This window comes from Ranitomeya imitator, chromosome 1 (genome assembly GCF_032444005.1).
Source record: "Ranitomeya imitator isolate aRanImi1 chromosome 1, aRanImi1.pri, whole genome shotgun sequence".
NCBI classification, from domain to species: Eukaryota; Metazoa; Chordata; class Amphibia; order Anura; family Dendrobatidae; genus Ranitomeya; species Ranitomeya imitator.
In genome coordinates, this window is record NC_091282.1 from 644589251 (window position 1) to 644616073 (window position 26823).

At 43.0% G+C, this 26823-nt stretch overlaps 2 protein-coding genes across 2 annotated transcripts in view; one reads left to right on the forward strand and one right to left on the reverse strand.

The window, feature by feature from the left end:
• Window positions 1-26823, reverse strand: part of APH1A (aph-1 homolog A, gamma-secretase subunit) — a 73532-nt gene that overhangs the window by 24546 nt on the left and 22163 nt on the right. The window contains exon 7 of the mRNA XM_069728024.1: window positions 12489-12557. Within this exon, the coding sequence (XP_069584125.1) occupies window positions 12520-12557 (38 nt within the window). The 3' untranslated portion in view covers window positions 12489-12519. The remainder of the gene's footprint in view (window positions 1-12488; window positions 12558-26823) is intronic.
• The window catches only part of CA14 (carbonic anhydrase 14), a 42227-nt gene that overhangs the window by 11731 nt on the left and 3673 nt on the right, over window positions 1-26823 (forward strand). The window contains exons 2-7 of the mRNA XM_069727998.1: window positions 6991-7011; window positions 11299-11478; window positions 15412-15554; window positions 26220-26315; window positions 26434-26500; window positions 26582-26739. Of these exons, the coding sequence (XP_069584099.1) occupies window positions 6991-7011; window positions 11299-11478; window positions 15412-15554; window positions 26220-26315; window positions 26434-26500; window positions 26582-26739 (665 nt within the window). The remainder of the gene's footprint in view (window positions 1-6990; window positions 7012-11298; window positions 11479-15411; window positions 15555-26219; window positions 26316-26433; window positions 26501-26581; window positions 26740-26823) is intronic.

A 26823-nucleotide genomic window follows, 5' to 3' on the forward strand; every position in this document is an offset into this window, starting at 1 on the left:
AGGATAGGATTAGATACACAGCTCAGCAGACAGTATCACACAGGATAGGATTAGATACGCAGCTCAGCAGATAGTATCACACAGGATAGGATTAGATACACGGCTCAGCAGACAGTATCACACAGGATAGGATTAGATACACAGCTCTGCAGATAGTATCACACAGGATAGGATTAGATACACAGCTCAGCAGACAGTATCACACAGGATAGGATTAGATACACAGCTCAGCAGACAGTATCACACAGGATAGGATTAGATACGCAGCTCAGCAGATAGTATCACACAGGATAGGATTAGATACACGGCTCAGCAGACAGTATCACACAGGATAGGATTAGATACACGGCTCAGCAGACAGTATCACACAGGATAGGATTAGATACACGGCTCAGCAGATAGTATCACACAGGATAGGATTAGATACACAGCTCAGCAGACAGTATCACACAGGATAGGATTAGATACACAGCTCAGCAGACAGTATCACACAGGATAGGATAGGATTAGATACACGGCTCAACAAACAGTATCACACAGGATAGGATTAGATACACGGCTCAGCAGACAGTATCACACAGGATAGGATTAGATACACGGCTCAGCAGACAGTATCACACAGGATAGGATTAGATACACAGCTCAGCAGACAGTATCACACAGGATAGGATTAGATACACGGCTCAGCAGACAATATCACACAGGATAGGATTAGATACACGGCTCAGCAAACAGTATCACACAGGATAGGATTAGATACACAGCTCAGCAGACAGTATCACACAGGATAGGATTAGATACACAGCTCTGCAGATAGTATCACACAGGATAGGATTAGATACACAGCTCAGCAGACAGTATCACACAGGATAGGATTAGATACACAGCTCAGCAGACAGTATCACACAGGATAGGATTAGATACGCAGCTCAGCAGATAGTATCACACAGGATAGGATTAGATACACGGCTCAGCAGACAGTATCACACAGGATAGGATTAGATACACAGCTCAGCAGACAGTATCACACAGGATAGGATAGGATTAGATACACGGCTCAACAAACAGTATCACACAGGATAGGATTAGATACACGGCTCAGCAGACAGTATCACACAGGATAGGATTAGATACACAGCTCAGCAGACAGTATCACACAGGATAGGATTAGATACACAGCTCAGCAGACAGTATCACACAGGATAGGATTAGATACACGGCTCAGCAGACAGTATCACACAGGATAGGATTAGATACACGGCTCAGCAGACAGTATCACACAGGATAGGATTAGATACACGGCTCAGCAGATAGTATCACACAGGATAGGATTAGATACACAGCTCAGCAGACAGTATCACACAGGATAGGATTAGATACACAGCTCAGCAGACAGTATCACACAGGATAGGATAGGATTAGATACACGGCTCAACAAACAGTATCACACAGGATAGGATTAGATACACGGCTCAGCAGACAGTATCACACAGGATAGGATTAGATACACGGCTCAGCAGACAGTATCACACAGGATAGGATTAGATACACAGCTCAGCAGACAGTATCACACAGGATAGGATTAGATACACAGCTCAACAAACAGTATCACACAGGATAGGATTAGATACACGGCTCAGCAGACAGTATCACACAGGATAGGATTAGATACACAGCTCAACAAACAGTATCACACAGGATAGGATTAGATACACAGCTCAGCAGACAGTATCACACAGGATAGGATTAGATACACTGCTCAGCAGTCAGTATCACACAGGATAGGATTAGATACACGGCTCAGCAGACAGTATCACACAGGATAGGATTAGATACACGGCTCAGCAGACAGTATCACACAGGATAGGATTAGATACACGGCTCAGCAGACAGTATCACACAGGATAGGATTAGATACGCAGCTCAGCAGACATTATCACACAGGATAGGATTAGATACACGGTTCAGCAGACAGTATCACACAGGATAGGATTAGATACACGGCTCAGCAGACAGTATCACACAGGATAGGATTAGATACGCAGCTCAGCAGACAGTATCACACAGGATAGGATTAGATACATGGCTCAGCAGACAGTATCACACAGGATAGGGTTAGATACACAGCTCAGCAGACAGTATCACACAGGATAGGATAGGATTAGATACACGGCTCAACAAACAGTATCACACAGGATAGGATTAGATACACGGCTCAGCAGACAGTATCACACAGGATAGGATTAGATACACAGCTCAGCAGACAGTATCACACAGGATAGGATTAGATACACGGCTCAGCAGACAGTATCACACAGGATAGGATTAGATACACAGCTCAGCAGACAGTATCACACAGGATAGGATTAGATACACGGCTCAGCAGACAGTATCACACAGGATAGGATTAGATACACAGCTCAGCAGACGGTATCACACAGGATAGGATTAGATACACAGCTCAGCAGACAGTATCACACAGGATAGGATTAGATACACGGCTCAGCAGACAGTATCACACAGGATAGGATTAGATACACGGCTCAGCAGACAGTATCACACAGGATAGGATTAGATACACGGCTCAGCAGACAGTATCACACAGGATAGGATTAGATACACGGCTCAGCAGACAGTATCACACAGGATAGGATTAGATACACGGCTCAGCAAACAGTATCACACAGGATAGGATTAGATACACAGCTCAGCAGACAGTATCACACAGGATAGGATTAGATACACAGCTCTGCAGATAGTATCACACAGGATAGGATTAGATACACAGCTCAGCAGACAGTATCACACAGGATAGGATTAGATACACAGCTCAGCAGACAGTATCACACAGGATAGGATTAGATACGCAGCTCAGCAGATAGTATCACACAGGATAGGATTAGATACACGGCTCAGCAGACAGTATCACACAGGATAGGGTTAGATACACAGCTCAGCAGACAGTATCACACAGGATAGGATAGGATTAGATACACGGCTCAACAAACAGTATCACACAGGATAGGATTAGATACACGGCTCAGCAGACAGTATCACACAGGATAGGATTAGATACACGGCTCAGCAGACAGTATCACACAGGATAGGATTAGATACACAGCTCAGCAGACAGTATCACACAGGATAGGATTAGATACACAGCTCAACAAACAGTATCACACAGGATAGGATTAGATACACAGCTCAGCAGACAGTATCACACAGGATAGGATTAGATACACTGCTCAGCAGTCAGTATCACACAGGATAGGATTAGATACATGGCTCAGCAGACAGTATCACACAGGATAGGATTAGATACACGGCTCAGCAGACAGTATCACACAGGATAGGATTAGATACACGGCTCAGCAGACAGTATCACACAGGATAGGATTAGATACGCAGCTCAGCAGACATTATCACACAGGATAGGATTAGATACACGGTTCAGCAGACAGTATCACACAGGATAGGATTAGATACACGGCTCAGCAGACAGTATCACACAGGATAGGATTAGATACGCAGCTCAGCAGACAGTATCACACAGGATAGGATTAGATACACGGCTCAGCAGACAGTATCACACAGGATAGGGTTAGATACACAGCTCAGCAGACAGTATCACACAGGATAGGATAGGATTAGATACACGGCTCAACAAACAGTATCACACAGGATAGGATTAGATACACGGCTCAGCAGACAGTATCACACAGGATAGGATTAGATACACGGCTCAGCAGACAGTATCACACAGGATAGGATTAGATACACAGCTCAACAAACAGTATCACACAGGATAGGATTAGATACACAGCTCAGCAGACAGTATCACACAGGATAGGATTAGATACATGGCTCAGCAGACAGTATCACACAGGATAGGATTAGATACGCAGCTCAGCAGATAGTATCACACAGGATAGGATTAGATACACGGCTCAGCAGACAGTATCACACAGGATAGGGTTAGATACACAGCTCAGCAGACAGTATCACACAGGATAGGATAGGATTAGATACACAGCTCAGCAGACAGTATCACACAGGATAGGATTAGATACACGGCTCAACAAACAGTATCACACAGGATAGGATTAGATACACGGCTCAGCAGACAGTATCACACAGGATAGGATTAGATACACGGCTCAACAAACAGTATCACACAGGATAGGATTAGATACACGGCTCAGCAGACAGTATCACACAGGATAGGATTAGATACATGGCTCAGCAGACAGTATCACACAGGATAGGATTAGATACACAGCTCAACAAACAGTATCACACAGGATAGGATTAGATACACAGCTCAGCAGTCAGTATCACACAGGATAGGATTAGATACATGGCTCAGCAGACAGTATCACACAGGATAGGATTAGATACACGGCTCAGCATACAGTATCACACAGGATAGGATTAGATACACGGCTCAGCAGACAGTATCACACAGGATAGGATTAGATACACGGCTCAACAAACAGTATCACACAGGATAGGATTAGATACACGGCTCAGCAGACAGTATCACACAGGATAGGATTAGATACACGGCTCAGCAGACAGTATCACAGGATAGGATTAGATACACAGCTCAGCAGACAGTATCAGTATCACACAGGATAGGATTAGATACACAGCTCAGCAGACAGTATCACACAGGATAGGATTAGATACACGGCTCAGCAGTCGGTATCACACAGGATAGGATTAGATACACGGCTCAGCAGACGGTATCACACAGGACAGGATTAGATACACGGCTCAGCAGACAGTATCACACAGGATAGGATTAGATACACGGCTCAGCAGTCAGTATCACACAGGATAGGATTAGATACACGGCTCAGCAGACAGTATCACACAGGATAGGGTTAGATACAGAGCTCAGCAGACAGTATCACACAGGATAGGATTAGATACACGGCTCAGCAGACAGTATCACACAGGATAGGATTAGATACACAGCTCAGCAGACAGTATCACACAGGATAGGATTAGATACACGGCTCAGCAGACAGTATCACACAGGATAGGATTAGATACACGGCTCAGCAGACAGTATCACACAGGATAGGATTAGATACACAGCTCAGCAGACAGTATCACACAGGATAGGATTAGATACACAGCTCAGCAGATAGTATCACACAGGATAGGATTAGATACACAGCTCCGCAGACAGTATCACACAGGATAGGATTAGATACACAGCTCAGCAGATAGTATCACACAGGATAGGATTAGATACACAGCTCAGCAGACAGTATCACACAGGATAGGATTAGATACACAGCTCAGCAGACAGCATCACACAGGATAGGATTAGATACACGGCTCAGCAGACAGTATCACACAGGATAGGATTAGATACACAGCTCAGCAGACAGTATCACACAGGATAGGATTAGATACACAGCTCAGCAGACAGTATCACGCAGGATAGGATTAGATACACGGCTCAGCAGACAGTATCACACAGGAGAGGATTAGATACACAGCTCAGCAGACAGTATCACGCAGGATAGGATTAGATACACGGCTCAGCAGACTGTATCACATATGGTGGGATACATGTGTGATAGGGTTTCAGTGGCCACACAGTATACACCATTCCTGATCTTGAGCCGTGTAGCCTTCTTGGCACTGTCAGATACCCCATGTGTCTGTCACAGAGGAGGCTGTAGACATGTGACCTAGTGGCCATGTTTTAGGTTGGTCATTAGTCCTGGACTGCCCTTTGTACAGTAATTAGAGCTCGTTAGTGGGGGAGGAGGTGAAAACAATACCAGCTCTTGTATTACGCTGATTACTGGCTGAAATATTTTCCGTCCTCAGTTGCCAGTACATCATTACAGCTGATAGTCGCTCCCTTAAAGGGGGTATTTGGTTAGGGTAACCCCTCTTTTTATTGACCCCTCTTCATCTTTGTGACCTTAGAAAAGGTAGAAAACAAAGCCTAAAGCCCTGCAGTGCATGAATCACTACTGAGCATGTGCGACCAATCTGTATACATGTTTATAGGAGTGGTCGCACATGCTCAGTAGCACTCCATTCACACAGAGATCTTTCACAGGTTTATCAGGCATCTTAATAGCGGAACACAGCACAGATCACATACATTATCTATTCTGTGTGTAGAGGATAAATGTGGTTTATGGGATAGCCCCTTTAAAGGGAGTGTGGCTGACATTGAGGGATTGGTTATTACATAGGGGCTATGTCACATTATAGCAGCCATATCTGTCATCCATTCACAGGGCAGAATAGCTGACTGATTGTATTTAATGTATCATCTGACCGATCATTTACCAGATGTGGAAAGTGGGGCCCTGTATACATTGGATTTTGTTTTGTTGGAGGCCCATGATCATGAACTTAAGTAGCAATCTATGACGTGAAATCGCACTGTGCTTGCCTGCTCATCGGCCTCCAAAACTTCTGTGATGTAGTATCATTGTGTTCCAGATTTTCCACCCCATGAATTGGTAGGATCCAAGAAGATAAGCCAATTGCAGTGATTCAAGCCTTGCACCATAGCGCGCTTGATAAAATCCTTGGCCATCCATTGGTTTTATCAGGTGCCCGAAACCCTCAAGAGCAGAAAGCTGGGCACACAGGACAAAGAGTGGGTTCTACTCCTGGGTTTTTTGGTGCCCAATAAAACCATGGCTTTTAACAGACACTGTATGGTGTGAGGCTTCAATCACTGTGGTCGGCTTATCATCCTGGATTATACCAATTCCAGAGGTGGGTGTGATGACAAATCTTTACTGTTCTATTGCTACGTCACAGACATGACAGATGTTTTTGGGGGTCCATGAGCAGAAAGCTGGGTGTCAAGCTCACTCTCTGTGCTGTGTGCCTAAAGAGGGCCTTCAAACAGGGGCAGAAAACCTTTTTAACTAGTTGATTGTGGTTGTTTTTGAAAATGATGATGATGATGACCATCGTTTTTTTTTTTTTTTTGCCCTCTAGGTGCTTCGTGGACTTATACAGGTGAGAAGTGATGTTTCACAAATATTTAATATACCTTATGTAGATGGGGGAGCAAGACCAAGGAAGTCATGGGGGGTCTTCTAGACATTCATCATGGCTGACCCGCCAGTGATCTCATATTGGTAGAGTATGATTTCAGCCAGGAGATGCAGAGCTCCTGCTAAAATGATGTTGTGACGAATCCTAGAAATGAGTCCACGGAGGGGTGCGGAGAGATGAGACCAAGGCATGGAGGATTGCGAAGAGATGAGACCGAGGCACGGAAGATTGCGTAGAGATGAGTCCGGGGCACGGAGAGATGAGTCAGGGGTGCGGAGAGATGAGTCCGGGGCACGGAGGGCTGTGGACAGATGAGTCCGGGGAGAGGAGGGCTGTGGACAGATGGGTCCGTTGCGCGGAGGGTTGCGGACAGATGAGTCCGGGGCACGGAGAGGTGAGTCTGGGTTGCGGAGAGATGACTCGGGGGCGCGGAGGGGTCCGGAGAGATGAGTCGGGGGCGTAGAGGGGTGGGGAGAGATGAGTTGGGGGCGTGGAGGGGTGCAGAGAGATGAGTCGGGGTGCGGACAGATGAGTCGGGGGCGCGGATGGGTGCGGAGAAATGAGTCCGGGGCACGGAGGGGTGCGGAGAGATTAGTCCAGGGCACAGAGGGGTGAGGAGAGATGAGTCGGGGGTGCGGAGAGATGAGTCGGGGGCGTAGAGGGGTGCGGAGAGATGAGTCAGGGGTGCGGAGAGGTGAGTGGGGGGTGTGGAGAGATGAGTCTGGGGCGCTGAGGGATGCGGAGAGATGAGTCCAGGGCATGGAAGGGTGCGGAGAGATTAGTATCGGCCACAGGGGGATGGGGAGTCGTGACTCTGGGGTGTGGAGGGATCTGCTTAATTGACAAGTCTACAAATAAGGAATGAAGTTGTTAATCAAGCTGACCTGGGCGTGGAGCAGCCAGAGGGACCTGCCCAGCAGATTCTTCCCTCTATTCTCAGCTCTTCTTTTTAACCTGTGGGGTACATCCTATCTCTCTGTAAGGTGGGAGGCAGCGTACATCGCATCCTAGCCATGATCCCTCTAGTCACTCTTCTCTGCACATTCTCCCTATTATTTCTTCAGTCTAGACAAAGACACCTCTCACTTTCTGGCCTGATATGTGTGACGAGTCCGAAACTATTTTTGGGTCCTGTCTATATTTAGGGCACCCTTGTGAAGGTGAATGGGAGCTTAGATGCAGGCGTCATGCAGTAAGAGAGGCTTCCCTGGGTTTATTATATAATTTATATGTAGGGTCAGGAGGGGGTAAGGGGGTCTTCACAAGGGAAGAGGCCAGATCCCCTATTACTTAACAACTAGGGGATCATTTCCTGCATCCAAATTAGCCTAGAGATAAAGGGGTCCATTCAGATGTAAATGGCCCACCATCCATGAGCTGAAAGTCCCCTCCTTCAACACTGCCAACATAAACAATGCAGGACGGCCATAAAAAGAGGACACAATGGAGAGGCAGCTGTCATGTAGTGATGCCTTTTAGTGTTAGATTTTCCCAAGATATTTCCATTTACATTATAAGATGGGGGTCATGGAATTAGGGGAAGGGTTTGGTGCCCATCACCCCCATCGTCACAGAATGACTAACTCATTACATGAATGAGTTCCTTCTTCCCTGAAATACTCTGTGCTGCTGGTGGACCTTTCTTTATCTGTCTTTGGTGATCTTACAACAGGCCTCCCGATCTTCTCTTGATTTTATAGTTATGTAGTTTACGGAGATCACATTAATAGATGGGCCCAAAAGAACAGGTCCTGAAATACTCTGTGCTGCTGAGGAATCTGCCCTATGTCCTCCGACTCGTCCCCGTTGTGTAAATTCAGTAGCATTTAGTCACAGCCGGAACTTTGTTCCTCAGTCATGGACTAATAATGGGTGATCATACAACATAGCCGCCTCCGCCCCAGTGCGGGTCACGTGGCCCCTGTTTGGTCGGAAGCCCTAATTTTCCTGTTCCCTTTCGCTTCATTTGTTTCTCTGATGTCTGTGCACCCACATGATTTCCCTAATTATATGGGGCCCAAGTGCGCTCATCACACCCCCTGATCCTATATTCTGTGCACAGAAGAACGCCATCCGCGACCCACACATTGGGCAGTGACACTGGACCCCAGTCCCCCATGAATCTAGCAGCTGATTTTATGTATATATACAGTCATGGCCAAAAGTATTGACACCCCTGCAATTCTGTCAGATAATACTCAGTTTCTTCCAGAAAATGATTGCAATCACAAATTCTTTGGTATTATTATCTTCATTTAATTTGTCTTAAATGAAAAAACACAAAAGAGAATGAAGCAAAACATTGATCATTTCACACAAAACTCCAAAAATGGGCCAGACAAAAATATTGGCACCCTCAGCCTAATACTTGGTTGCACAACCTTTAGCCAAAATAACTGCGACCAACCACTTCCGGTAACCATCAATGAGTTTCTTACAATGCTCTGCTGGAATTTTAGACCATTCTTCTTTGGCAACTGCTCCAGGTCCCTGATATTTGAAGAGTGCCTTCTCCAAACTGCCATTTTTAGATCTCTCCACAGGTGTTCTATGGGATTCAGGTCTGGACTCATTGCTGGCCACCTTAGAAGTCTCCAGTGCTTTCTCTCAAACCATTTTCTAGTGCTTTTTGAAGTGTGTTTTGGGTCATTGTCCTGCTGGAAGACCCATGAACTCTGAGGGAGACCCAGCTTTCTCACACTGGGCCCTACATTATGCTGCAAAATTTGTTGGTAGTCTTCAGACTTCATAATGCCATGCACACGGTCAAGCAGTCCAGTGCCAGATGCAGCAAAGCAACCCCAAAACATCAGGGAACCTCCGCCATGTTTGACTGTAGGGACCGTGTTCTTTTCTTTGAATGCCTCTTTTTTTCTCCTGTAAACTCTATGTTGATGCCTTTGCCCAAAAAGCTCTACTTTTGTCTCATCTGACAAGAGAACATTATTCCAAAACGTTTTAGGCTTTTTCAGGTTAGTTTTGGCAAACTCCAGCCTGGCTTTTTTATGTCTCGGGGTAAGAAGTGGGGTCTTCCTGGGTCTCCTACCATACAGTCCCTTTTCATTCAGACGCCGACGGATAGTACGGGTTGACACTGTTGTACCCTCGGACTGCAGGGCAGCTTGAACTTGTTTGGATGTGAGTCTAGGTTCCTTATCCAACATCCGCACAATCTTGCGTTGAAATCTCTTGTCATTTTTCTTTTCCGTCCACATCTAGGGAAGTTAGCCACAGTGCCATGGGCTTTAGACTTCTTGATGACATTGCACACGGTAGACACCGGAACATTTAGGTCTTTGGAGATGGACTTGTAGACTTGAGATTGCTCATGCTTCCTCACAATTTGTTTTCTCAAGTCCTCAGACAGTTCTTTGGTCTTCTTTCTTTTCTCCATGCTCAGTGTGGTACACACAAGGACACAGGACAGAGGTTGAGTCAACTTTAATCCATGTCAACTGGCTGCAAGTGTGATTTAGTTATTGCCAACACCTATTTGGTGCCACAGGTAAATTACAGGTGCTGTTAATTACACAAATTAGAGAAGCCTCACATGATTTTTCGAACAGTGCCAATACTTTTGTCCACCCCCTTTTTTATGTTTGGTGTGGAATTATATCCAATTTGGCTTTAGGACAATTCTTTTTGTGTTTTTTCATTTAAGACAAATTAAATGAAGATAATAATAACAAAGAATTTGTGATTGCAATCATTTTCAGGAAGAAACTGAGTATTATCTGACAGAATTGCAGGGGTGTCAATACTTTTGGCCATGACTGTATTATATATACATATATATTTCTACTATATAATTGTCTAAGGGTCACTTCCGTCTGTCCTACATACATACATATTCTAGAATACCCGATGCGTTAGAATCGGGCCACCATCTAGTATATATATATATATATATATATATATATATATACACACTGACTAATAGTATTTAGGAAGGGATGTGGCTTCATCTCTGACTCAGCAAATGTTACCTGTGCTCGGGCTTCTGGTCATTGCGGCCATGGAGGGGGCAGATAAAAATAAACCGCTATATATTACAGGACTGTCATTGATATTTCATTGTGACTAACGGGGGCAGCTTCCAAAACACGGCTCCAAATAGGGGGCCAACGCCATACTAATGCTATAAGGGTACAGTGGGATGTTTAATAAGGGGGCACATACTTTTCTCCATATGGTATATGACTGAAAAATTGGATTCCTCTTCTCATTAGTCACAATTTTCTCTACCAGGTGACCATGGGCAGGAGCATTGGGCCGAGTCTTATCCAGACTGTGGTGGGACGGCCCAGTCCCCCATCAATATTAAGACGGCAGACGTGTCGTATGATGGCACCTTACCGCCTATACGCCCAGAGGGATACAGCTCTCCGGGTGGTGCACCATTCACCCTCAGTAACAACGGACACACAGGTAACTGGGGCATGACATGGGTTCTCTATATGGCACTATTAAGTGGGCAGTATATGGCGGTATTTTATGGGCACTGTATGGCAGTGTTACATGGGCATTGTATGGCAGCATTATAGGCAGTGTACGGCAGTATTATATGAGCAACATATGGCGCTATTATATGGGCACTGTATGGCGGTATTACATAGGCATTGTAAGGTGGTATTACATAGACATTGTATGGCAGTATTATATGAGCAACATATGGCGCTTTTATGTGTGCAGTATATAGCTGTATTAAATGAGCACTTTATGGCAGTAATATATGAGCAGTGTTTGGCAGCTTTTATATGCTCACTGTATTATGTGGGCGGTATATGGCAGTATTATTTGGCCGTTGTATGGAGCTATTATGTGGGTAGTATATAGCTGTATTCTTTGAGCACCGTATGGCGACATTATATGGGCACTGTATAACAATAATAAATGGGCAGTGTATAGTAGTATTTGGTCAGTGTATGGCAGTATTATGGGGTCAGTGTATAATGGTATTATGTGGGTACTATACGGTAGTATTTCTTCAGTGTATTGTGGTATATTGGCAGTGTATGGTAGTATAAGAGCAGTGTGTGGCGGCATTACATGCACTCTGTATGGCGGTATTATATGGGCACTGAATGACATTAATAAATGGGCAGTGTATAGTTGTATTTGGTCAATGTATTAGGTATTATGGGGTCAGTGTATAATGGTATTATGTGGGTACTATATAGCAGTATTACTTTTTCAGTGTATTGTGGTATTATATTGGCATTGTATGGTAATATAAGAGCAGTGTATGGCGGTATTACATGCACATTGTATGGTGGCATTATGTGGGCACTATATTGTGGTATTAATGTGTTTTGATAAGAGTTGGATAATATCACATAATACTCAAGGCAAAGTGAAGAATCTGGCCGTTTTGAGGTCTTTTCCATTAATTTAGATTAACATTTCTTTTTCCACTACTGAATTGAAAGATATTTTACCAATACAAAGATGCTTCGTCATTCCCCAGGCTCACATCCAGCTCCGCAATGGATTGTTTTTCTTCTGCACTGTCAAAGAAAATGGAATTTAGATTAAAATATTATATATTAGTGTTGTCTAGAATTATAAAAACATGGCAGCTTTCTTCCATATACTGCCCCACATTATCAGTTGGTCTAGTCTGGTATTGCAGCTCAGCTCGGGTGAAGTGAAGGGGACTGAGCTACAATACCACACATAACCTTACGCAGACATGGTGAGGTTTTAGAAAAAAAAATCCATATTTTGAACCCCTTAAGACCTATGTTGCATATTGCGGTCACAGGTCGGGTCTGTGTGTCAGGAGCAGGCTTATGAGCTGAACCCCCTCTATCCATGGTGGAAGTCGGCTGTGTTATACTGCCAGCACCTACCTCTACCAGCAATGGCCGAAGTGACTCTGACCACTCCTGTTTAACCAGATGTCATTCGTTGATATTAACCTTTTTAATGATTGCTAAGTGGTGGGGTACCCAATTGGCCCCCCCAAAGACGGAGTGGTGGGGTGACGATGTGTCACTATGCCATTCTGGAGCCTTCACTGGATGCCCCTTCGCTCCATTTAGCTGACCTGTTACATCTGTTCATGGGTATTTTTGGCAAAATTTGTAAGACGGCCATTATTGACCTGTATATACAAAACCAGGTGGTCACCAGCTGAAGAGATTATCTATTCTCAGAGACACAACTATGCGCCCACTTAGGGGGTTAATTTGAGGAGCTTCCATGGGAAATACATCCAGTCCCTAAAGGGGTTGTCTTATGAGGCAGACATATACTGTATTTATAGTACGCCATTGAATGTAATGGCTTCCTCTCACCCTGTGAAGGATGTTTCACCTGATAAGCATGGCTTCCTTTGTTAAAGAGAAGTCCAAATACCTGTGGGCTTACCCCTAGCAAAGAATACAATGGACGACAAACAGCTCCATTTTATTAGCTGGTTAGATGATAAGCTTCTGTTTACTATTGTCATTTGTTATCTTTCTACTAATTAGCCATTCTTATTTTTTGGTTTGGTAATTGGCCGGACACAATGGAGTCATTTAGAGACTGTCCAGGAGGTCACCTTCCTTACAAAACATTTTAGGCCTCATTTTTCTCCACTGCCTAATAGCTAAATTCTGTGTTACCCATAGCAACCAATCAGAGAACAGCTTTTATTTTTCCACAGCAGTTTGAAAAATGTAAGCTGGTCTCTGATTGCTACAGGCAACAGACTGTCTGAGTGTGAATTTTGCATCCTATTGTGACTTCATCATTACTATGTTTACAGTGTGCATGTACCTAATTAATGAGCCTGTTCCTGGAAACAATCGATGTGTGTGTATGGAGCAGGCGCCGCTCTTATGTCCTGCCATATAGGACAGATGTCAACAAGGGGTGAAAGGAACAGTGCCACTCCTTAGCCATAGGCTGTGTCTGGTATTGCATCTCGTCCCTATTCCACTGAATGCTGAGAAACCAGGCAGAGCCGATATACAACATTACGTTGTCACTGGTCGCACTGCTGGGTATTTATTTCCATTATGGTTTATGGAAACGCAGTGGTTGTATTCCCGCTGATTCTCCCAGCAGAAGATGAGCCAAAGAATGTGCTCCATCTACCAGGTCACATTCCTATTAGTCGGCACGAGATTAATACAAGTGGCCTTAAAAGGGTTATTATTCCCATCTTCAGAAATGGATTTTGTTGGATAGAGCTTGGAAATACAATCAGTTTGGCAATTTACTGCTTATTACAATTTTCAGCCGTTCTTGAGATATTAACACTTTTTTTTTTCTTTTGTTTACAATTTGTTGCCTTGGAGACCGACCACCGAAGTTAGACAGTGGAACATACCTAGCGCTTACAAGATACATAGTGCTTACAAGCTCTTTTCTGTTAAGCTTGTAAGTAATGTTGTGATGCTGGCCAGGATCACTGGAGCGCGCAGTTACCTCCTAATCCCAGCTAGCTTCAGTGCACTGCTTAAAACATAGACAGAAGCAGTGGTCGGTTTCCTAGGCAATGAGATGGAAATAAAAATAAAAGCATTTATAGCTCAAGACTGGTTGAAATTTTAAAAAGCAGTAAATTGCAAAAGTGCTTTTTTTAAGCTCTGACAATATCCATATACACAGATCGTAATAACCATTTAAAGTGGAAAATATAGACTTTATGCTTAAAATTCTTTTGTTATCTGGTATCAGCCTTATTATCTAGCCAGTGCTATATTCAGGTCATGTCTGTTTAAGCAGACAGGCGCTGATAGATGCCCGTGTCAGGTGCACAGGGTCTGGATGAGTACATGCGGTACGTTCACTGCGTTACTAACGGGATCGAGTGATAAAAGGTCGTGGTACAACCATCCGAAATATGTGAGGATGAGATGGGCTGGTGACATATATTTTGTTGGTTAATCTTGGCACAGGGGAATGAAGACAAAAAGCTCGGCTGGCCCAGATCCTGGAGGAATCCAGGATGAGAGGCTCTGTCAGGAGATGCTACTGCGGGTACAATTATCACTTTGTAAAGGACAGAATAGTGTGTGGCCTGGGAGCTGGAAGTGCGGGCAATAAAAAGGGACATTCAATGAGGGTGTAAAGGCTGAGAACAAGCCTTTTGTAGAGGACATTGGGGCTGGCAACAGATACAGGGCTGGATTTGAAGCAGAATTGTAGGTAAAAGAACAAACAGTAATCTTGTCTTAAACATACGTCTCTGGAGCCCACCGGGGTCCTCCATAGTGGTCCTCCATAGTGCGGAGATGGCATTGATGAGAGGAGTCATTGTAACCCATACATTTACACAGGCTGTTCCCATAGAAAATAAATTGTGGGAAAGTCTGGTGAAAACAATACGAGACTAATAATTAACCACCTTGTTATGATTTACTCCAGTAAAGCTTTCTCTACCGCCATCAATGCGACTCAGCGGATTGCCAAACAATTATACTGCTGTCCAGCTTCACCTCCACTGGGGCAGCACATCTAACCCCGAAGGGTCCGAGCACCATCTAGATGGGAAAATGTCACTCGCGGAGGTAAGGTTTAATACTGCCCCCTGTGGACACTACTTTAATTACAATAATATTGTACTCTGGATTTAATACTGCCTCCCCCATGTACAAGAGTATATCTACTATAATACTGCCAACTCTGTACAAGAATATAACTACTATAATACTGCTTCTATGTACAAGAATATAACTACTATAATACTGCCCCTATGTACAAGAATATAACTACTATAATACTGCCCCTATGTACAAGAATATAACTACCATAATACTGCTCCTATGTACAAGAATATATCTACTATAATACTGCTCCTATGTACAAGAATATAACTACTATAATACTACGCCTATGTACAAGAATATAACAACAATAATACTGCTTCTATGTACAAGAATATAACTACTATAATACTGCCCCTATGTACAAGAATATAACTACTATAATACTGCCCCTATGTACAAAAATATAACTACTATAATACTGCTCCTATGTACAAGAATATAACTACCATAATACTGCTCCTATGTACAAGAATATATCTACTATAATACTGCTCCTATGTACAAGAATATAACTACTATAATACTACGCCTATGTACAAGAATATAACTACTATAATACTGCTCCTATGTACAAGAATATATCTACTATAATACTGCTCCTATGTACAAGAATATAACTACTATAATACTGCCCCTATGTATAAGAATATAATTACTATAATACTGCCCCTATGTACAAGAATATAATTACTATAATACTGCCCCCTATGTACAAGAATATAACTACTATAATACTGCCCCCTATGTACAAGAATATAACTACTATAATACTGCTCCCTATGTACAAGGATATAACTACTATAATACTGCCCCTATGGACAAGAATATAACTGCTATAATACTGCCCCTATGTACAAGAATATAACTACTATAATACTGCCCCTATGTACAAGAATATATATCTACTATAATGCTGCCAACTATGTACAAGAATGTAACTCCTATAATACTGCTCCTATGTAGAAGAATATAACTACAATACCGCCTGCCCCATGTACAAGAATATATCTACTATAATACTGCCAACTGTGTACAAGAATATACTACTATAATACTGCTCCTATGTACAAGAATATAACTACTATAATACTGCTCCTATGTACAAGAATATAACTACTATAATACTGCTCCTATGTACAAGAATATAACTACTATAATACTGCTCCTGTGTCCAAGAATATAACTACTATAATACTGCTCCTATGTACAAGAATATAACTACTATAATACTGCTCCTGTGTCCAAGAATATAACTACTATAATACTGATCCCTATGTACAATAATATAACCACTATAATACTGCCCCCTATGCACGGGAATATAACCACTATAATACTTCCCCTATGTACAACAATATAACTACTATAATACTGCCCCTATGTACAACAATATAACTACTATAATACTGCTCCTGTGTACAAGAATATAACTACTATAATACTGCTCCTGTGTACAAGAATATAACTACTATAATACGGCTCCCTATGTACAAGAATATAACTACTATAATACTGCTCCTATGTACAAGAATATAACTACTATAATACTGCCCCTATTTACAAGAATATAACTACTATAATACTGCCCCATATGTATAAGAATATAGCTACTATAACACTGCCCCCTATGGACAAGAATATAACTACTATAATACTGCCCCTATGTACAAGAATATAACTATTATAATATTGCCCCCTATGTACAAGAATATATCTACTATAATGCTGCAAACTATGTACAAGGATATAACTACTATAATACTGCCCCTATGTACAAGAATATGCGGTAACTACTATAATACTGCTCCTATGTACAAGAATATACAGTGGGGCAAAAAAGTATTTAGTCAGTCAACAATAGTGCAAGTTCCACCACTTAAAAAGATGAGAGGCGTCTGTAATTTACATCATAGGTAGACCTCAACTATGGGAGACAAACTGAGAAAAAAAAATCCAGAAAATCACATTGTCTGTTTTTTTATCATTTTTTTTTGCATATTATGGTGGAAAATAAGTATTTGGTCAGAAACAAACAATCAAGATTTCTGGCTCTCACAGACCTGTAACTTCTTCTTTAAGAGTCTCCTCTTTCCTCCACTCATTACCTGTAGTAATGGCACCTGTTTAAACTTGTTATCAGTATAAAAAGACACCTGTGCACACCCTCAAACAGTCTGACTCCAAACTCCACTATGGTGAAGACCAAAGAGCTGTCAAAGGACACCAGAAACAAAATTGTAGCCCTGCACCAGGCTGGGAAGACTGAATCTGCAATAGCCAACCAGCTTGGAGTGAAGAAATCAACAGTGGGAGCAATAATTAGAAAATGGAAGACATACAAGACCACTGATAATCTCCCTCGATCTGGGGCTCCACGCAAAATCCCACCCCGTGGGGTCAGAATGATCACAAGAACGGAGAGCAAAAATCCCAGAACCACGCGGGGGGACCTAGTGAATGAACTGCAGAGAGCTGGGACCAATGTAACAAGGCCTACCATAAGTAACACACTACGCCACCATGGACTCAGATCCTGCAGTGCCAGACGTGTCCCACTGCTTAAGCCAGTACATGTCCGGGCCCGTCTGAAGTTTGCTAGAGAGCATTTGGATGATCCAGAGGAGTTTTGAGAGAATGTCCTATGGTCTGATGAAACCAAACTGGAACTGTTTGGTAGAAACACAACTTGTCGTGTTTGGAGGAAAAAGAATACTGAGTTGCATCCATCAAACACCATACCTACTGTAAAGCACGGTGGTGGAAACATCATGCTTTGGGGCTGTTTCTCTGCAAAGGGGCCAGGACGACTGATCTGGGTACATGAAAGAATGAATGGGGCCATGTATCGTGAGATTTTGAGTGCAAACCTCCTGCCATCAGCAAGGGCATTGAAGATGAAACGTGGCTGGGTCTTTCAACATGACAATGATCCAAAGCACACCGCCAGGGCAACGAAGGAGTGGCTTCGTAAGAAGCATTTCAAGGTCCTGGAGTGGCCTAGCCAGTCTCCAGATCTCAACCCTATAGAAAACCTTTGGAGGGAGTTGAAAGTCCGTGTTGCCAAGCAAAAAGCCAAAAGCATCACTGCTCTAGAGGAGATCTGCATGGAGGAATGGGCCAACATACCAACAACAGTGTGTGGCAACCTTGTGAAGACTTACAGAAAACGTTTGACCTCTGTCATTGCCAACAAAGGATATATTACAAAGTATTGAGATGAAATTTTGTTTCTGACCAAATACTTATTTTCCACCATAATATGCAAATAAAATGTTAAAAAAACAGACAATGTGATTTTCTGGATTTTTTTTTCTCAGTTTGTCTCCCATAGTTGAGGTCTACCTATGATGTAAATTACAGACGCTTCTCATCTTTTTAAGTGGTGGAACTTGCACTATTGCTGACTGACTAAATACTTTTTTTGCCCCACTGTAACTACCATAATACTGCTCCCATGTACAAGAATATATCTACTATAATGCTGCCAACTATGTACAAGAATATAATTACTATAATACTGCCCCTATGTACAAGAATATAACTACTATAATACTGCCCCCATGTGCAAGAATATAACTACTATAATACTGCCCCTATGTACAAGAATATAACTACTATAATACTACTCCTATGCACAAGAATATAACTACTACAATACTGCTCCCTATGTACAAGAATATAACTACTATACTACTGCCCCATATGTATAAGAATATAACTACTATAATACTGCTCCTATGTACAAGAATATAACTACTATAATACTGCCCCCTATGCACAAGAATATAACTACTACAATACTGCTCCCTATGTACATGAATATAACTACTATAATACTGCTCCTATGTACAAGAATATAACTTCTATAATACTGCTCCTATGTACAAGAATATAACTACTATAATACTGCCTCATATGTATAAGAATATAACTACTAAAATACTGCTCCCTTTGTACAAGAATATAACTACTATAATACTGCTGGTATGTACAAGAATAAAACTACTATAATACTGCCCCTATGTACAAGAATATAACTACTATAATACTGCTCCTATGCACAAGAATATCACTAATATAATACTGCCCCCTATGTACAAGAATATAACTACTATAATACTGCCCCTTATGTATAAGAATATAACTACTATAATACTGCTCCTGTGTACAAGAATATAACTACTATAATACTGTTCCTATGTACAAGAATATCTACTATATAATTGTCCAAGGGTCACTTCTGTCTGTCCTTCTGTCTGTCTGTCTGTCACGGTTATTCATTCGCTGATTGGTCTCGCCAGCTGCCTGTCATGGCTGCCGCGACCAATCAGCGACGGGCACAGTCCGGAAGAAAATGGCCGCTCCTTACTCCCCGCAGTCAGTGCCTGTCGCCCGCATACTCCCCTCCGGTCACCGCTAACACAGGGTTAATGCCGGTGGTAACGGACCGCGTTATCCCGCAGATAACGCACTCCGTCACCGCCGCTATTAACCCTGTGTGTCCCCAACTTTTTACTATTGACGCTGCCTATGTGGCATCAATAGTAAGAAATGTAATGTTAAAAATAATTAAAAAAAAAAAACCTGCTATACTCACCCTCCGTCGTCGCTCGCGCCGGCCGCAATCTTCCTTTGCAGGTTCCGGTGGCAAAGATGGTATGGGAGAAGGACCTGCCATGACGTCACGGTCATGTGACCCCGACGTCATCACAGGTCCTGCGCTCATACCAACCCTGGGACCGGAAGTTGCCGTGGACTACAAGGGGCCCTCGGAAAGGTGAGTATATGTTTATTTTTTAAACTGTGACAAACCTAGCTGGGCAATATACTACATAGCTGTGCAATATACTACGTGGCTCTGTGCTGTATACTACGTCGCTGTGCAATATACTATGTAACTGGGCAATATACTACGTGGCTCTGTGCAATATACTACGTGGCTGGGCAATATACTACGTGGCTGGGCAATATACTACGTGGCTGGGCAATATACTACGTGGCTGGGCAATATACTACGTGGCTGGGCAATATACTACGTGGGCTGTGCAATATACTATGTGGCTGGGCAATATACTACGTGGCTGGGCAATATACTACGTGGCTGGGCAATATACTACGTGGCTGGGCAATATACTGCGTGGCTGGGCAATATACTACGTGGGCATGCATATTCTAGAATACCCAATGTGTTAGAATCGGGCCACCATCTAGTAACTACTAAAATACTGCTCCCTATTTACAAGAATATAACTACAATAATACTGCCCCTATGTACAAGAATATAACTACTATAATCAGTAAAAAGAGATATGAATGGCACTGAGAAAAACCGCTCTTAGTACTCACTGATAAAGGATGAATGAGCTCTGAATCACGGACACATTCCAGAAACCTTCACCTTGCTGGAGGTGCTTGCTATGAAGAAGGTGCATACAGGGTCCAATAAAACAAGAAAAAAGCTGCTTTTTTCTTGTTTTATTGGATAACTACTATAATACTGCCCCTATGTACAAGAATATAACTACTATAATACTGCTCCTATGTACAAGAATATAACTACTATAATACTGCTCCTATGTACAAGAATATAACTACTATAATACTGCTCCTATGTACAAGAATATAACTACTATAATACTGCCTCCTATGTACAAGAATATAACTACTATAATACTGCCCCTATGTACAAGAATATAACTACTATAATACTGCTCCTATGTACCAGAATATAACTGCTATAATACTGCCTCCTATGTACAAGAATATAACTACTATAATACTGCCCCTATGTACAAGAATATAACTACTATAATACTGCTCCTATGTACAAGAATATAACTACTATAATACTGCCCCTATGTACAAGAATATAACTACTATAATACTGCTCCTATGTACCAGAATATAACTGCTATAATACTGCCTCCTATGTACAAGAATATAACTACTATAATACTGCCCCCTATGTACAAGAATATAACTACTATAATACTGCCCCTATGTACAAGAATATAACTACTATAATACTGCTCCTATGTACAAGAATATAACTACTATAATACTGCTCCTATGTACAAGAATATAACTGCTATAATACTGCCCCCTATGTACAAGAATATAACTACTATAATACTGCTCCTATGTACAAGAATATAACTACTATAATACTGCTCCTATGTACAAGAATATAACTATTATAATACTGCCCCTATGTACAAGAATATAACTACTACTAGGTGGTGGCCCGATTCTAACACATCGGGTATTCTAGAATATGCATGTCCACATAGTATATTGCCCAGCCACGTAGCATATTGCCCAGTCACGTAGTATATTGCCCAGACACGTAGTATACTGCCCAGTCACGTAGTATATTGCCCAGCCACGTAGCATATTGCCCAGTCACGTAGCATATTGCCCAGTCACGTAGTATATTGCCCAGTCACGTAGTATATTGCCCAGCGACGTAGTATATTGCCCAGTCACGTAGTATATTGCCCAGCCACGTAGTATATTGCCCAGTCACGTGGTATATTGCCCAGTTACGTAGTATATTGCCCAGTCATGTAGTATATTGCCCAGTCACGTACTATATTGCCCAGCGACGTAGTATATTGCCCAGTCACGTAGTATATTGCCCAGTCAAGTACTATATTGCCCAGCGACGTAGTATATTGCCCAGTCACGTAGTATATTGCCCAGCGACGTAGTATATTGCCCAGCGACGTAGTATATTGCCCAATCACGTAGTATATTGCCCAGCCACGTAGTATACAGCACAGCCACGTAGTATATTGCCCAGTCACATAGTATATTGCTCAGCCACGTAGTATATTGCCCAGCCACGTAGTATATTGCCCAATCACTTAGTATATTGTCCAGCCACGTAGTATATTGCCCAGCGACGTAGTATATTGCCCAATCACGTAGTATATTGCACAGTCATGTAGTATATTGTCCAGCCACGTAGTATATTGCCCAGTCACATAGTATATTGCCCAGCCACGTAGTATATTGCCCAGCGACGTAGTATATTGCCCAATCACGTAGTATATTGTCCAGCCACGTAGTATATTGCCCAGTCACATAGTATATTGCCCAGACACGTAGGTATATAACACTGCCCACAGAGTATTTAGCAGTGTGTGCACCATATCCCTGTTAAAAAAAACAGTAATTAAAATAAAAAATAGTTATATACTCACCCCTGGAATCCAGCGAAGGTGTGTGATGCGGCCGCCATCTTCCATTCCCAAGATGCATTGCAAAATTACCCAGATGACTTAGTGGTCTCGCGAGACCGCTAAGTCTTCTGGGTAAGTTCGCAATGCATCTCTGGGAACGGAAGATGGCGGCAGGCGCGAGCGGCTCAGCAGACAACGGAGGGTGAGTATAGCAGGTTTTTTGTTTTTTTTTTATTATTTTTAACATTACATCTTTTTACTATTGATGCTGCCTATGCAGCATTAATAGTAAAAACTTGGTCACACAGGGTTAATAGCAGCGGTTACGGAGTCGTTACCCGCGGCATAACGCGGTCCGTTACCGCTGCCATTAACCCTGTGTGAGCAGTGACTGGAGGGGATTATGGAGCGGGCATTGACTGCAGGGAGTATGGAGCGGAGCGCCGGGGACACTGACTGCGGGGAGTATGGAGCGGAGCGCCGGGGACACTGACTGCGGGGAGTATGGAGCGGAGCGCCGGGGACACTGACTGAGGGGAGCGGGGAGTATGGAGTGGAGCGGGGAGTATGGAGTGGAGCGCCGGGGACACTGACTGAGGGGAGCGGGGAGTATGGAGTGGAGCGCCGGGGACACTGACTGAGGGGAGCGCGGAGTATGGAGTGGAGCGCCGGGGACACGGACTGAGGGGAGCGCGGAGTATGGAGTGGAGCGCCGGGGACACTGACTGAGGGGAGCGCGGAGTATGGAGTGGAGCGCCGGGGACACTGACTGTGGGGAGTATGGAGCGGAGCGCCGGGGACACTGACTGCAGGGAGCGGGGAGTATGGAGTGGAACACCGGGGACACTGACTGAGGGGAGCGGGGAGCATGGAGCGGAGCGCCGGGGACACTGACTGCGGGGAGTATGGAGTGGAGCGCCGGGGACACTGACTGAGGGGAGCCGGGAGCGGGGAGCATGGAGCGGAGCGCCGGGGACACTGACTGCGGGGAGTATGGAGTGGAGCACCGGGGACACTGACTGCGGGGAGTATGGAGCGGGTGGCGGGCACTGTGACTGTAGGGGAGGGACTAATCGGACTGTGCCCGTCACTGTTTGTTCGCGGCAGCCATAACAGGCAAGCTGCCGAGACCAATCAGCGACGCGGGATTTCCGTTACGGAATTTGAGGACAGAAAGATGGAAGTACCCCTTAGACAATTATATATATAGATAATACTGCTCCTATGTACAAGAATATAACTACTATAATACTGCTCCTATGTACAAGAATATAACTACTATAATACTGCTCCTATGTGCAAGAATATAACTACTATAATACTGCCCTTATATACAAAAATATAACTACTATAATACTGCTTCTATGTACAAGAATATAACTACTGTAATACTGCTCCTATGCACAAGAATATAACTACTATAATACTGCCCCATGTACAAGAATATAACTACTATAATACTGCTCCTATGTGCAAGAATATAACTACTATAATACTGCCCTTATATACAAAAATATAACTACTATAATACTGCCTCGTATATGTACAAGAATATAACTACTATAATACTGCTCCTATTTACAAGAATATAACTACTATAATACTGTTCCCTATGTACAAGAATATAACTACTATAATACTGCTCCTAGATACAAGAATATAACTACTATAATACTGCCCCTATGTACAAGAATATAACTACTATAATACTGTTCCCTATGTACAAGAATATAACTACTATAATACTGCTCCTAGATACAAGAATATAACTACTATAATACTGCCCCTATGTACAAGAATATAACTACTATAATACTGTTCCCTATGTACAAGAATATAACTACTACAATACTGATCCAAGAATATAAGTAATATTTAGGATTAAGCTTCACCTTAGTATTCTTGGTAGAGATATGGAAATGTCAAGGCTACTTTTGTGTGAAAGCTCTTAATCTTATCACACGGTTTGCAGCACTAAGTTCACATCAACTAAATCTTTTTTAAATGTTTATCCCATCTGCCTTATCCATTACTGCCAACAGATCCGTCAGCCAGGACTCAGACTATGGAAGAATAACCTGAAGGCTACATGCCAATAGCATCAGATGTGTCTCACAATGCAGATGTTAAATACACAAAATTGGGGTAAAAAAATGTTGTCAGGTCACCATGTTTCTCTTGAGTAGTAGAGAACTTTGGTCCAACAAATGGACTAGAATTGGATATATGAAGCCCAGTGTACCCATCACATGAGCTGAGAACCACGTGTGGGTCTTGTTTCATGGTAATATAATGTATGTACACAGTGACTGCACCAGCAGAATAGTGAGTGCAGCTCTGGGGTATAATCAGGATGTAACTCAGGATCAGTACAGGATCAGTAATGTAATGCAGTGACTGCTCCAGCAGAATAGTGAGTGCAGCTCTGGAGTATAATACAGGATGTAACTCAGGATCAGTACAGGATCAGTAATGTAATGTATGTACACAGTGACTACACCAGCAGAATAGTGAGTGCAGCTCTGGAGTATAATACAGGATGTAACTCAGGATCAGTAATGTAATGTATGCACATAGTGACTGCACCAGCAGAATGGGGAGTGCAGCTCTGGAGTATAATACTGGATGTAACTCAGGATCAGTATGTAATGTATATACACAGTGACTGCACCAGCAGAATAGTAAGTGCAGCTCTGGAGTATAATACAGGATGTAACTCAGGATCAGTAATGTAATGCAGTGACTGCTCCAGCAGAATAGTGAGTGCAGCTCTGGAGTATACTACAGAATGTATTACCTAATGATACATATGATGTACCTCTGGCTTTGGGGCCCCCTATAGTTCATCTTGCTGGGTGACTACATTTCTGGTTGTTGCGTAGATGTTGCTATCCTGCCCTGATTCACAGTCAGTCAGTTTTCTATCTCAGTAACCCCATAAGGATTACAGAGCTGCAGGGTCTCTTCTGCTGATTGCAGGAATGTGCTTACGCACCGCGGACAGCCGCCCCATGTCGCTCCGAGCTCACAGAACAAAGAGCACTTAATAACGCAGACCGAGGCGTCAGCAAATTGTCCCTCCACTTCCCATACTGTGGGATTGTAGCATCCTATCAGTATGTCGTATGTTATTACCTATTGGCCTCCCGTCACTCCGCCTATGACCAGGATGTCCAGGGTTAACCTGTGGTCTGTAAGCTCATTAATACTAGTTTACACATTGGTCATAACTTCTGTTATTTTAATAATCCTTTTGGGAGAGGGTACTGCATTTTTCTGCTACAAAACCCAAGGTAGAGCATACAGAGTTACACTGCTCCATAGTAGCCAATGATAAATCTGTATACAGAGAGCTCCCCCTTTTGGCTGCTGCAGGCAACCACAATATTATAATATAACTGTATAAAGGGGATTTTTATCATCCGATTTTCTTCCATCCTAGTTACACATTGTCCATTACAACTCGGACAAGTTCCCAAATATCAATGAAGCCAAAGACAAGCCGAACGGACTGGCGGTGCTGGGGGTCTTAATAGAGGTGAGAGACGTGATATTATCTGTACATGTAGAAAATTAGAGAATATTCTCCTCCCTTTTTAACATGTGGAGGAGACTGTAGTGTAAAGCTACAACCTACAGCCTTCTTCTGTCTACAGACTGGTAGTGAAGATAACGCTGCCTACGGGAAGATCATCAACTACTTGGACAAGGTCACCTATGCAGGTAAGAAAAGCCAGAAATGTGCGACACGGCTCCGCAGCCTCAGGACCCTCCCCCTACTAACGTCAGCTATGTGTCCGGCAGATCAGAGCGTGTCCGTCCCATCCTTCAATATCGAGGCGCTGCTTCCTGAAGGTCCAGACCAGTATTTCAGATATGGGGGCTCCTTGACCACTCCGCCCTGCTACGAGAGCGTGGTGTGGACCGTCTTCTACAACAAAGTCCAGATCTCAATGTCTCAGGTCAGTCTCATTGACCCCAAAAAATATAAATCAGTGGACTTGTCTGTCTTGGACAACTTTTTTTTTTTCATTTGTGACTTGTAG